At 41.4% G+C, this 10875-nt stretch overlaps 2 protein-coding genes and 1 long non-coding RNA gene across 3 annotated transcripts; 1 reads left to right on the forward strand and 2 right to left on the reverse strand.

The window, feature by feature from the left end:
* Positions 1-537: 537 nt before the first annotated feature.
* On the reverse strand, positions 538-3198 carry LOC144991955 (uncharacterized). The gene is made up of 2 exons (XR_013655646.1): positions 3021-3198; positions 538-2060 (listed from the first exon to the last, which is right to left on the reverse strand). It is a non-coding gene; the product is annotated as an uncharacterized LOC144991955 (long non-coding RNA).
* Positions 1335-4471, forward strand: cimap1d (CIMAP1 family member D). The gene is made up of 5 exons (XM_011474512.4): positions 1335-1555; positions 1640-1729; positions 2560-2670; positions 3092-3205; positions 3315-4471. Exons 2-5 carry the CDS (start codon positions 1690-1692, stop codon positions 3800-3802), a joined length of 753 nt encoding a protein of 250 aa, XP_011472814.2. The 5' UTR covers positions 1335-1555; positions 1640-1689; the 3' UTR covers positions 3803-4471.
* On the reverse strand, positions 3840-7286 carry cks2 (CDC28 protein kinase regulatory subunit 2). Its single transcript, XM_023954557.2, has 3 exons — positions 7054-7286; positions 6634-6761; positions 3840-4341 (listed from the first exon to the last, which is right to left on the reverse strand). Exons 1-3 carry the CDS (start codon positions 7110-7112, stop codon positions 4298-4300), a joined length of 231 nt encoding a protein of 76 aa, XP_023810325.1. The 5' UTR covers positions 7113-7286; the 3' UTR covers positions 3840-4297.
* Between the last annotated feature and the right edge of the window lie 3589 nt (positions 7287-10875).

A 10875-nucleotide genomic window follows, 5' to 3' on the forward strand; every position in this document is an offset into this window, starting at 1 on the left:
ATTCATGATTATTTATGCTAAAGAAAAACTTTCATAAAGAAGTCAGGCTTTGGATTAATTTAGGTTATGTTTGTGCAGCTTTTTCACTCATTTTCCTTAAAGCCATTCTAAGTTGATATCACGAAAGGAAAGAAAGTGGGTTCTTTGCCAAGTTTTCTAAAATTCTTACACTTTATATAAAAATCCATCATAGTTATGCTTGAACTGTCTGATAAAAGACCCACTCTGATCGTCTTTTGATCTATTTCCAAGGCGCTGATGATGTCGTTAATAGCTAAAATCACAAAACCTGTGTTGTTTTCTAGGACATAGTCTCTGCAGAGCGGCAGGGGTTTATTCAAAAAAAAAAATCAGCTCTGAATTGTGGGCGGGCCTGTAAGCGTGGAGCAACCCCGTCTCCCCTTCCTCTCCCTGTTGCTGAGAGCTCCGATCGGGAAGCTTTTGGCTCGCCCGGCGTTTTTTCTACATCACAAAAACAATCATTGTTTCATCCGCTCCTGACTCACAATGATTTTAATAAAGAAATACTCAGAAGTGCAATTTTAATGTTCATTGTCTTAATTTATGTCAGGAAAATGATACAAGGACATGTGTAAAAAAATAAAATAAAACATTTACATCTGAGTGGGTCTTTAAACAACAGAGACAACACTTTAAAAAAAAAAAAATACCAGAAAGGAGAAACAAACTAAGTTAAGTTAAAAGATCATTTCAGTAAATCATTTTTTCTTCATTTATTTTCTTCATCTCTCCTCCATATTAGAGTCACAGGGGTCAGCTGAAGCCATCCTCTGTACTGGTCGCCAGCCCAATACATTAATAATTCCTGAAGGGACATTAAATATGGCCGCAGTTTGAGTCACTCAACAGAAATGTTTAAGGCAGTGAGGTGGTTTGGACAGTTTTCATGGATGACTGCAGCCACAGCCAGGAATTATCAAAAAAAAAAAAAAAAAAGACTGAGTGAGAACACTGAAAAAACTAAAGCAAATCCCCTTGGTGACATTATGTTAGCGTTGCAGGAGACCTGGCGGCAGTAATCCACACACACTAGTCTCTGTGGCAACTTCATGCATGGCTGAAGGCCGACATTGTGCATCACACTGCATTGAAAAGAGAACGGACAGAGTGGGGGGTCTTGGTTTTAATGCTCTGCAGGGGGGCAGCTAAGATTACATGAGAGGGAATCTGGGTGATGACACTGTTTCTAAGTAGCAGCTGAGCGCACCTGCCCTCCACCTCTGTGGAGGATGGGGTGGTAACCTGGAGTCCAACGGACCGACGAAGGAGAGTCGGGTCTGCCCTTGGGGGGTTTCATGTGAATCATCGGTGTCGGGTTTCCTGATTGTTTCAGAGGAAACTGGAGGTTGATAGTGGATCAGAGGGCACTTTGGGTTTTCTGTGAAGCTGGATCCAGATCAAGCACTCGGACAAGTGAAGAAACCCCACCCCATGATGGACGTGGAGTAAAGAGCGAACAGCCTCTCTGTCACTCATCTGATGACTCCAAGCATGCAGCTGACTTCATATCTGACAGAGAGAAGATCTGCATTTGGTGAGGAGGCGAGACTTCCATTTATTTCATTCATTTTAAAACAGTTCCTCCCTCCTGCTCTACACTATTAACATGTACTTTTAGTGCTGCTTTGATTAAAGGATCACTCGTCTGTCCGTCAGGAGTGAGATCAGATGGAGAAAAAATATCCACCAATTGCAGGGAAAGAAAAAGGTACGTACATCAGAAAAAAACTTTCACAAAAATCTGCTACAATTGATTTTCTACCAACAGTTTAAAGCAGACTGAAGTAAAATCCTCTTGTCGTTTGTTACTTTTGATCGTTTTGTTTTGCACTCTTTCACTTGGGCAGAAGAAAAAGACCTGCCTGCCAAGACTGGGGAAAAATGCACCAGCTTGTTTGAACTGTGCGCGTTCTGCTACTGTGATGCAGATGTCTTATTTCTGGTAATTTCCCCAGCTGTTTGACTCGGTGGGCATCTCCAGCAAAGGTCAGAGGAGGTTCTCTAGGATGAAAGCTGAACTTTCCAACACGGGTCCAAAGCTGAAAGAAGTGAACGTATTTAGATATCTATCTACCGTGTATTCCAGTGTTTAGATCGTTACGGAATATAAGTCGCAGGAGCCAAAAAATGCATAACAAAGTAGGAAAAAAAAAAGTAAAGAAGTTGCACCCCATGCCAAACAATGCAAAAAAAAAAAACACCACTTAAACTCTGAAAATCAGGATAATTACGAACTAAATATGACAATTTTGCATATTGTTTCACGGAATTCTTGTAACCCTTGTGCTATCCTAGGCACTTTAACATTGGGAGTTGGGTCATCTAGACCCACTAGACAGTGCTCTGAACCTTTTTTCTTCAATGATTTGTGATCTTCACTGGTGTCCATGGATTACATGAAATCTTTCCACCTTTATCCACCTTTGTCATGGTAGGGAGAACACATCAATGGAAGGGGGGGGGGTCATCTAAGATAGAACGAGGGTTAAAAAAGGTCTTTTTACTTGCAACAAGTATTCCTTGTTTCTATATCTTTAGGACCAGGACCTGGGAGATATGGACTTCCCCCCACCATTGGATTTATTGGGCATGACTTCACCAAAGCGGCCAGCCCTGCTTACTCCTTCCACGGCAGTATGAGCACAAAGAGTGAGGTTCTCCTGATCTCCCGTCCCGTCTGAGACGATCTACAGCAGCTAGAATCATTTACTATCCACCTGCTTCCATCCCAGTCTGAACTGTTAACATCAAAAAGTTATCTTCTTTGTTTTTTAACCATTGTGCTGTCTTGTGGGGTCCAGATGACCCCACTCCCAGAGGCACGTTAACGTTGGGAGTGGGGTCATCTGGACCCTGGATAACATGAAATCCTCTCCACCTTTATCATAGTAGGGATGATATGTCAATGCAAGGGTGGGGTCATATGGACCCCATAAAATAGCACAAGGGCAAAGTGTTCCATGGAATGAGCAGATTATTGTGATTTATGTAATGTTTACCTTACACCACTAGGGGGAGGCAACACCTCACATTGCCTGACCAAACCAAAGGCAGTGTATTTTCTTTGCAGTGTATCATGTTGACTCCAGTCCAGGGCCTCAGTATCACGTCAGCGCAAAATTCACCCGCTTTGGAAAGGACGGCACACCTTCGTATTCCATGTTGGGTAGAAGGAAACTGCAGAGTATGCTCTTCTCATTTCTAATACATCATTTTACATTCAAAAATGTATTTTAATGCAGATTACACAATGGACTTATTTGTACTGTCGCACTTACTCTTGTGCTGAGTAGAAGAGCTGTGCCACACTCCTGGACCCGGTGCCTACAGCCCAGAGAAGGCGCCACCATGCGGCCTCCAGCGTACGCCGCCATCCTACACGATGGGCGCCCGCACTCACTACCGCAGCGTAGACCAAGTCCCTGCTCCCAACAAGTACTCGCTGCCTCCTCTCCTGGGCCCTCACATCCCAAACAAACCAGCCAGCGCAAATTACACCATGTCGGGCAGCTACAGCACAGGAGGAGCGTCCGTGGATTTGGCCAAGACACCCGGGCCGTGCGGTTACAACTGTACGGCCCCCAGCGTTTATCTGTCCCGACAGCCAGCTTTCTCTATTCTGGGACGCCCTGGTTTACCCAGAGACGGCACAGAGAGACCAGGACCGGGGGCGTATAATCCAGAAAAGGTCACAGTTCACAAGGCCCGGGCCCCCGCCTTCTCCATGGGAATCAGACATTCAGACTTCGTCACGCCGCTAGTGGTCAGTGTTTCTGACTGAGCACCAAACACAAAAGAAAAAGTCAGGACAAGCTCTGTGATGGGGCAGAAAATACAAGTTTAATAAATAATATTTATTTTCCTGCTTGAGTAACAACAAACTAAGACTCACCGGATACAGCCCAGCAACAACAGAAACAGCCAACACAACAAAACATATAAAGAAGACAGACATCAAACTTTATTCTGAAAAAAAAAAGCCCCAATGGGCCTTTTCAAAATAAAGCTTTTCTGTACTGATGGGAAATCAACACTGAAATACATTTCAAAAGTGTTTTTACGTTTAACTGACAGGCACTAAGCTTCACATTGGTCACATTCACCGTGGAATCAAGTCATGTTTCCCATGAAACCGAAGAGAATGGGACAGAACAGATGCGCCCACCAGCCACAGCTTTTCCACACATCAGAAACATTTGTGGAGACGCCGGCGCACATGTGAAGGAGACTCTGGCTCCTTCAGGAGCACAGAAGAGCCTTTTCTAGATGCTTCCTTCTACTCCTTTGGAAGAGGCCTTCTGAAAAGCAGGATGTGGGGTTCTGAGGGGGAAAGAGGCAGAGACATGTTTGAGAATCTCACATAAACCACCGTTTCATCCAAGAGGAACAAAAACAACAACAACATGACTACCGGTGCTTTCATTTGTATATAAACCACACCAGCGGTGAATTTGTCCTTTTTCAACTTGTATTTATTCGATTGCCTTCAGTTTCCTCACTCCAACGCAAAGATGACCAGAAAAACACGCCGTTCTTCTTCTGCAAGGTTAACTCAGCGCTCAGAGGGAATCTAAGGTCTATACTTTCATCTTTACACTGTAGGGCTGAACGATATGAGGAAAACTTGCGATCTGCGATATTAGTGATCAATAGTGCGATGACGATAGAACTTGCGATACATAAACAAATAGCAAAACAAACCAAAAACATTTCCATTTCACTGCAAAAGTTGAATTTAATTATTAGTCAATATACCTTCAATTATTCTCCAATCGACCCTCGTCTAATTAGGAGGGACACGTCTAACGTAAAAGCTCCATCTGATTGGTCAACAACGTGAAGAGCTCTTTCTGATTGGTCAAATGCATAAAGGGATTATTCAATTTGTTAAATACTTAAAGCTGCCATAAGATTGTTTTAGCACTCTTAAGGTTAACCATGTATTGCGATTTTCGCTGACTTTTCCGATATGTATATTGCACAGCTTGAAATTGCGATAACGTTAATTTTCAGATTTATTGTGCAGGGCTACTACAACGCCTTTGGAAAATCCTACAACGGGTCTTTGAGGCCACTATAATAAAAGAAAAATAAGTAAAAATATGAGAGTATAGTCGTAACATTTGGGGGAAAAATAGGCATACTTTTTTTTAAAGTATAATTTGTACGATATAGTCATACAGTTATTAAAAAAAAAAGTCACCCCCCCCTCAAAAAACCTTAAATGAAGCAGAATCATTAAGATTTATGAGCAGTGTGAATGTCTCCTAATGTTGTGTTTTATTCTCCTATATTTGTTTATTTCCCTTCTTTTATGGTGGCTGTAATGCTCCGTCGCAAAATCCTAGTTTGTCATTTCTATCATAAAACAAAAGAAAAACAGATTTAGAAGTATAAATTTGCAGAGAATATAACGACATATACTCAAAATTATAAGTCGTTAAAAAAATGTCCCATCCTTTACTATATATATTTTTTTTTTTCTAAAGCGTTCCCAGTGGTTTTTTTATTACGATTATGCAGTTTTCAGCCAAAATCCCAAAACTATTTTCTGCAGAGCGGCAGGAGTTCATTAGAAATTCACCTCTGTGTTGGGGGCGGGACTGTTGGTGCAAAATAACCCCATGCTGACATCCCATCATTTCTTTATTTGCACTCGCTTCTGCTAGCTTACAACCCCAAGCTAGCGTTAGCGTAGCAAAAACAAATTCATAAAAAAAAGAGAGCTATATTGGATCTTTCCAATAGTCCAGTTCGGACGAGGAAAACAAAGACGTTCATGGATCTATTTTTCTGACCGCGGTTGATCAGAATGGAGCAGAGCAGGGAGACTGTGGCCCCGCCCCCATTGCAGTTGCAACGTCACAACCCTGAGCTTTTTTAAACTGCGGGTTTTTATCTGCTCCCGATCATCACGATTTGGAGAAAAATAGTTTTATTCTTAAATTATTTGGTATATCTGGTACATTATCAGAAAAAACACCAAAAACAATCAATGCTTTCATTGGAGGGGGGGGGGGTCTTTAACATGCTATGTGGGATTTTTATGATGATGGAGGAGAAGCATAAAGAAAACTAAGATTAAATTTGCATATTATTCAAATTGTGAATCAGGAGCAGATGAAAAAATGCTTTTTGAAAGAGATGGATTTCTCCGACTGAAGTCTCTCTGCTCCGCTCCATTCTGATGGATCCACCTGCAGACGAATCGATCCGCCAACGTCTTTGTTGTCCTCGTCTGAACCATGGCAACACGGCCCCGATAAACACTGCTAGACATTTTTGTTGCATCGTTAATGTTAGCTTGGGGCTGTAAGTTCTCGGGAGAGCCTGTAAACAGAGAGCTCTCATGAACTGGGAGGGGAAAAGGGGGCGGGGTGGCTCCTCACCAACACTCAAGAGGTGAACTGCTAAGGAACTCCCGCCGCTCTGGAGGAACTATATCCCAGGAAACGACACAGGTTGTTGGATTTTGGCTAAACACAGAAAAAAAACACTGGGAACGATTTGATAGGGGATCAAACGATGATTGGCGTGGGACAGATTAGACCACCCGACCCGCCGGGGTTGTGAATGGACAGAGAAAAACCCCTCAGGGTTCTGGTTCCTGACCTGGTTTGTGGATCATGTAGTGAATCCAGCCCTTGCTCTGTTGGACCCCTATTCCCCTCCACTCCTCCTCCGACATCAGGTGGGAGGAGGGCACCAGCTTCGACAGCTGCTTTGGAAGAACCACATGCCTGTGTGAAAAGAACAGAAGCCCCCCCCCCCCAAAGGTCAGACGGTGGGCTCAGACCAGCTTGAAATCCCGAAATTACCCGGATGTTGTTCTCGTTCGAACCCAGTTACCGAAGCAAATGGCCAAACGCCATATTTGACGCCTAACTACTGACTTTATTAACTCTGACAATTGTCTTAGGAGAATAAACCAAAGTGGAGTTTTTTCTATTCTAGGAGCCACTTCATGTGCTGAGTAAGAAAACAGACCGCAAGTTTCCCTCTTCTATCTCTATGATCGATCGGTGTGTTTACCTGTACTCGAACTCTTCGTCGTTGTATTTGTCAGAGTAGAAAATCTGATTTTTGGACATTTTTGCTTCAGTTTAAAATCCTCGGGGTGGGGGAGAAAACTGCGGCCTGTTGGAGGGGAAAAAACGAACCGGGAATCCTTGTTTACGACCGAAACACACGCCTGTCATCGACCGCTGCTTTCCGGGGGAGATTCAAACTGCAGCCGTTACCCAGCTCCACCTGATTGGTCGAGATGGAAGCACATGGATGTGCAAAGATCGTCTATTCAAAGAATGATGCAATACTCGCAGTGTTTAAAATGAAAGTTAGAATTTATTGCTCTCAATTTTATTTTTATTTTTTTTAGTTTTATTGAGTTGTGGACATTCAAGTCAAACATTACCGTAAATCCTAATTCATTGTGTTTATGTCTGCCGTTAATCATGATTGCTGAAAGATAATACGTGATCAAGTGAGAACTCTGTTTTCTTCTGCTCTCTCTTTTTTTTTTTCTCCTGTAGTTGGATCACAGTTATGTCGCTAGAGGAGACACGCCCGCTTGATATAACTCACTGGCCTGGACTACGGTGGCGGAGCGCGACGCCATCTTGGTGAGGTCGGCGGCGGCCACATGACAAAGCTTTCTATTGCCTTTGGTGACATCTAAGTAGCTTTGATATAATTTATATATATTTATATACATTTATACATATATATAAATATATAATACATGTGTATATAATTTACAATTTATGTATATAATTTATAAATACATCATTTGTTGTTGTTAAATAAGAAAAACAGGCAGCCTTAAAAGCTCAAACTTTAAAGAGAAATGCATAGTTGCAGGACTTCTTACAAATAAAAAAAATTATAACAAAGAATTGTTTAAAATAATTTTTAAACATGAAGAAGTTTTAGACCTCTTTGACATGTAATTAAAATTATTTAGAAAAGCCCAACAATAAGTCAGTACTAAGTCAATAATAATAATAATAATAAATAATAAATAATAACAAGATATAAATAATAAGTCAATTATAATAATAAATGATAACAATAAATCAATAATAAGTCAATTATAAGTCGAAAAGTTAACAACAGATTTACCCTTAAAAAAAGATTGACCCTTCTGATTCATGTGAGTGATCAATTTGTGTAACACAGATGTTATGGTGCCGGGTTTCAAGTGAACAGTCTGTCCTCTTATCAAAATGTGTTTCCACAAAATGTTTTGAACATAGTCAGACTGTATTGCTAGTTGGTACCACAGTGATCCATCTGGGTTGGCTCTTTTTATTGCTAAGGCACACTTTTTCCTTAAGTCTGAATCCATTGGAAACCTGCAAGAAAAGTTCAGTCACTGAGCCAGAAATTTATAAATCTATATTCCTAGAATAGCCTAGTTCTAGTATACTGTATATAGTTTTAATAAAATAGAGTTTAAATTTATGTCGACAGCAAATTATCCGTACATCATGCAGCATGTTGATAATAGCCCTGCAGTATCATGCATGTCAACATGTGTACCATTAATGAAGACCCTGCAGCATTAAAGGTAAAAAATTATAGTACTTACCTGTGAAATGTTATGCCTTCCTTCTTCATGGACTCATTTCTCTGATTTTGGCAGTTGAAACCCGCACAATGAGGTGGCATTTTGCAAAAAATGTGTTCACATGCATGCACTGCAGCAGTGAGTTGACCTCACCAAGATGGCGGTGCTCTCCTCCCACGAGGAACCACGTGAATGTCTCCTCTAGCGATAGAACTCATTGGGATCACACTTACATGAGAAAGGGTATCGTTTAAAGGCCCGTACACACCGGGACGAATATTCGCCAGGCGTTATTCGCCAGCGCTTGTGGAAGCTTGTGGAAAGACATCCAAGACCAGGGGTCCCCAAATCCAGGCCTGGAGGGCCGGTGTCCGACATGTTTTCCAACCAACCTGCCATTGAAGCTCCTTATTGACTAAACACACCTGATCCAGGAAAACCACAGCAAATAAGGCCGGTTTTCTGGAAAACCAGCAGGACACAGGCCCTCCAGGCCAGGATTTGGGGACCCCTGTCCAAGACGTTTGACCCAAGTGCAGCAGTGTAAAGGCAATAGTACCAAATACTAATGAAATGTATGTAAACTTCTGACTTTGTCAAATAAAAACTTAGTATTAAGAAGTAATAAAAACTTGTCTAAATAAAACCTACAGATACTTTCATTATTCTGATATTATTCAAAAATAAATAATTTTGTTGATTGACCTAAAACTGGAAAAGTTTACTGTTATTTCATGTCTGACTGAGTAAGAAAGGCATTTGTGTGATTTTATGTGGTGTATGTAAACCTCTGGTTTCAACTGTTTATGAAGAAAACAAAACAGATTTGCATTTCTGAGTAATTTTTATTCAAATCGCTGTGAATTAGGAGCAGATGAAAAAATGCTGTTGGAAAAAGCCTTACTGGTACAACAAAGGACCCACAACAACAACAAACCACAAAGCTTTGAAAATAGATCAAAAGATGCCATTACTTTAAAAGAAACAGAAAGAAAAATCTTTAACTTAATAAACATGTAAAGTTTGGAAGGAGATGAGCATAAAACTACTGAAACGTTGATGTCTTTGAAATGCTATAATATAGTTTGTGCTTTTGTTTTGAAATCAGGGTCACATGGACGAAGAGGTGCAGCGTCTTCTCTATCAGATCCTGAGGATGTCACAGCAGGGACCATGAAGTCGTTCTCCTCCTGCAGCTTCTGCATTTTAACCTTCAAGGTCAGAATTTATGAGGCATTGTTCCCAAAGCCAAACCCTGCAGTTCTGTGGTCAGATATTGCTGCATGTGACTCTTCTTCCAAGCTAAGCATCAGCTTAGCGATGCCTGATCAACAGTTGAGCAGTCACATGACCCAAAGGGGAGTGCCTTTATCGTTTGTTAGGAGTTCATAAAAGCAGGACGTGCATGCAGATGGAGTGTTGATTTTGATGGCAGAATCGTGCTCTGTGTTACTTGACCACTCATTTTATAACATGTTATAATAAAGATTTTTGCTTTGCACATGTTTATTTTTCATGATTGAATGCACAGAGTCCAATATTTAACTTATGCATCTTCCGACTTTTTATCATCTACTTGAACTGAGCCTTAAAATGTAGTTTTACTTCATTTTCATTAACCCACTCATACCAGGGTCACTAAAAGAAATAAATACTCAGTTTTTAGTCCTTAATTCTTATTTTTTTTTGGTTTAAAGGCCCGTACACACCGGGACGAATATTCGCCAGGCGTTATTCGCCAGCGTTTTTCGTCACGTTTTTTGTGTTCACACCCAGGCGATTTTCGCTGACGATGAGTGGAGTGAACATGCAATTTCATTCCCTGACATTAGATGGCGCTTAATGTAAAACAGAAATACTCCTGTACACAAGGTGGCGCTGCGCAACTTTACGCTTCTTAAAGTCGCTTTTCACTCAGAAGAAGAGAGCAAGTATTTACGCGCTTGTCAGAATCAAACAAAGAAAACATGAATATTTCAAGCACCAGTTGCTCCAACTGGTGCTTGGTTCGGGGATATTTTAGAATGTCCGTCATTATTGCTTCGCGGCAGTGTAGACGCTACTTGGCGTCTATCTTCTTCGCTGGTATGTGTGCTCAGCAAGGCAGTTTTGTGTTTGAGCGCCCCCAAGTTGTGTTTTACTGTAACTTCAGAAGCTCCAGACACGTGAGCAAAAGCGCCGTTCTCATTGGTCGAGTAGATTTCGACGCGACGCGTCGAAAAAAAAAAACGAACCCGAGGCGTTTTTTTTTTTCGACGCTTTAACGCCTGGCGTTTTTTCGCGTC

Source organism: Oryzias latipes, chromosome 4 (genome assembly GCF_053564925.1).
Source record: "Oryzias latipes strain Hd-rR chromosome 4, Olatipes_Hd-rR_3.1".
NCBI classification, from domain to species: Eukaryota; Metazoa; Chordata; class Actinopteri; order Beloniformes; family Adrianichthyidae; genus Oryzias; species Oryzias latipes.

Excerpts from the sequence above, each read along its gene's own strand:
- cimap1d (XM_011474512.4), top strand. The coding sequence starts at position 1,690 with ATGGAGAAAAAATATCCACCAATTGCAGGGAAAGAAAAAG. Across the intron at positions 1,730-2,559 it reads AATTGCAGGGAAAGAAAAAG|GACCAGGACCTGGGAGATAT; the intron begins GTACGTACATCA and ends CTATATCTTTAG. Across the intron at positions 3,206-3,314 it reads GGGTAGAAGGAAACTGCAGA|AAGAGCTGTGCCACACTCCT; the intron begins GTATGCTCTTCT and ends TGTGCTGAGTAG.
- cks2 (XM_023954557.2), bottom strand. The coding sequence starts at position 7,112 with ATGTCCAAAAATCAGATTTTCTACTCTGACAAATACAACGACGAAGAG. Across the intron at positions 6,762-7,053 it reads GACGAAGAGTTCGAGTACAG|GCATGTGGTTCTTCCAAAGC; the intron begins GTAAACACACCG and ends CTTTTCACACAG. Across the intron at positions 4,342-6,633 it reads CTACATGATCCACAAACCAG|AACCCCACATCCTGCTTTTC; the intron begins GTCAGGAACCAG and ends TTTCCCCCTCAG.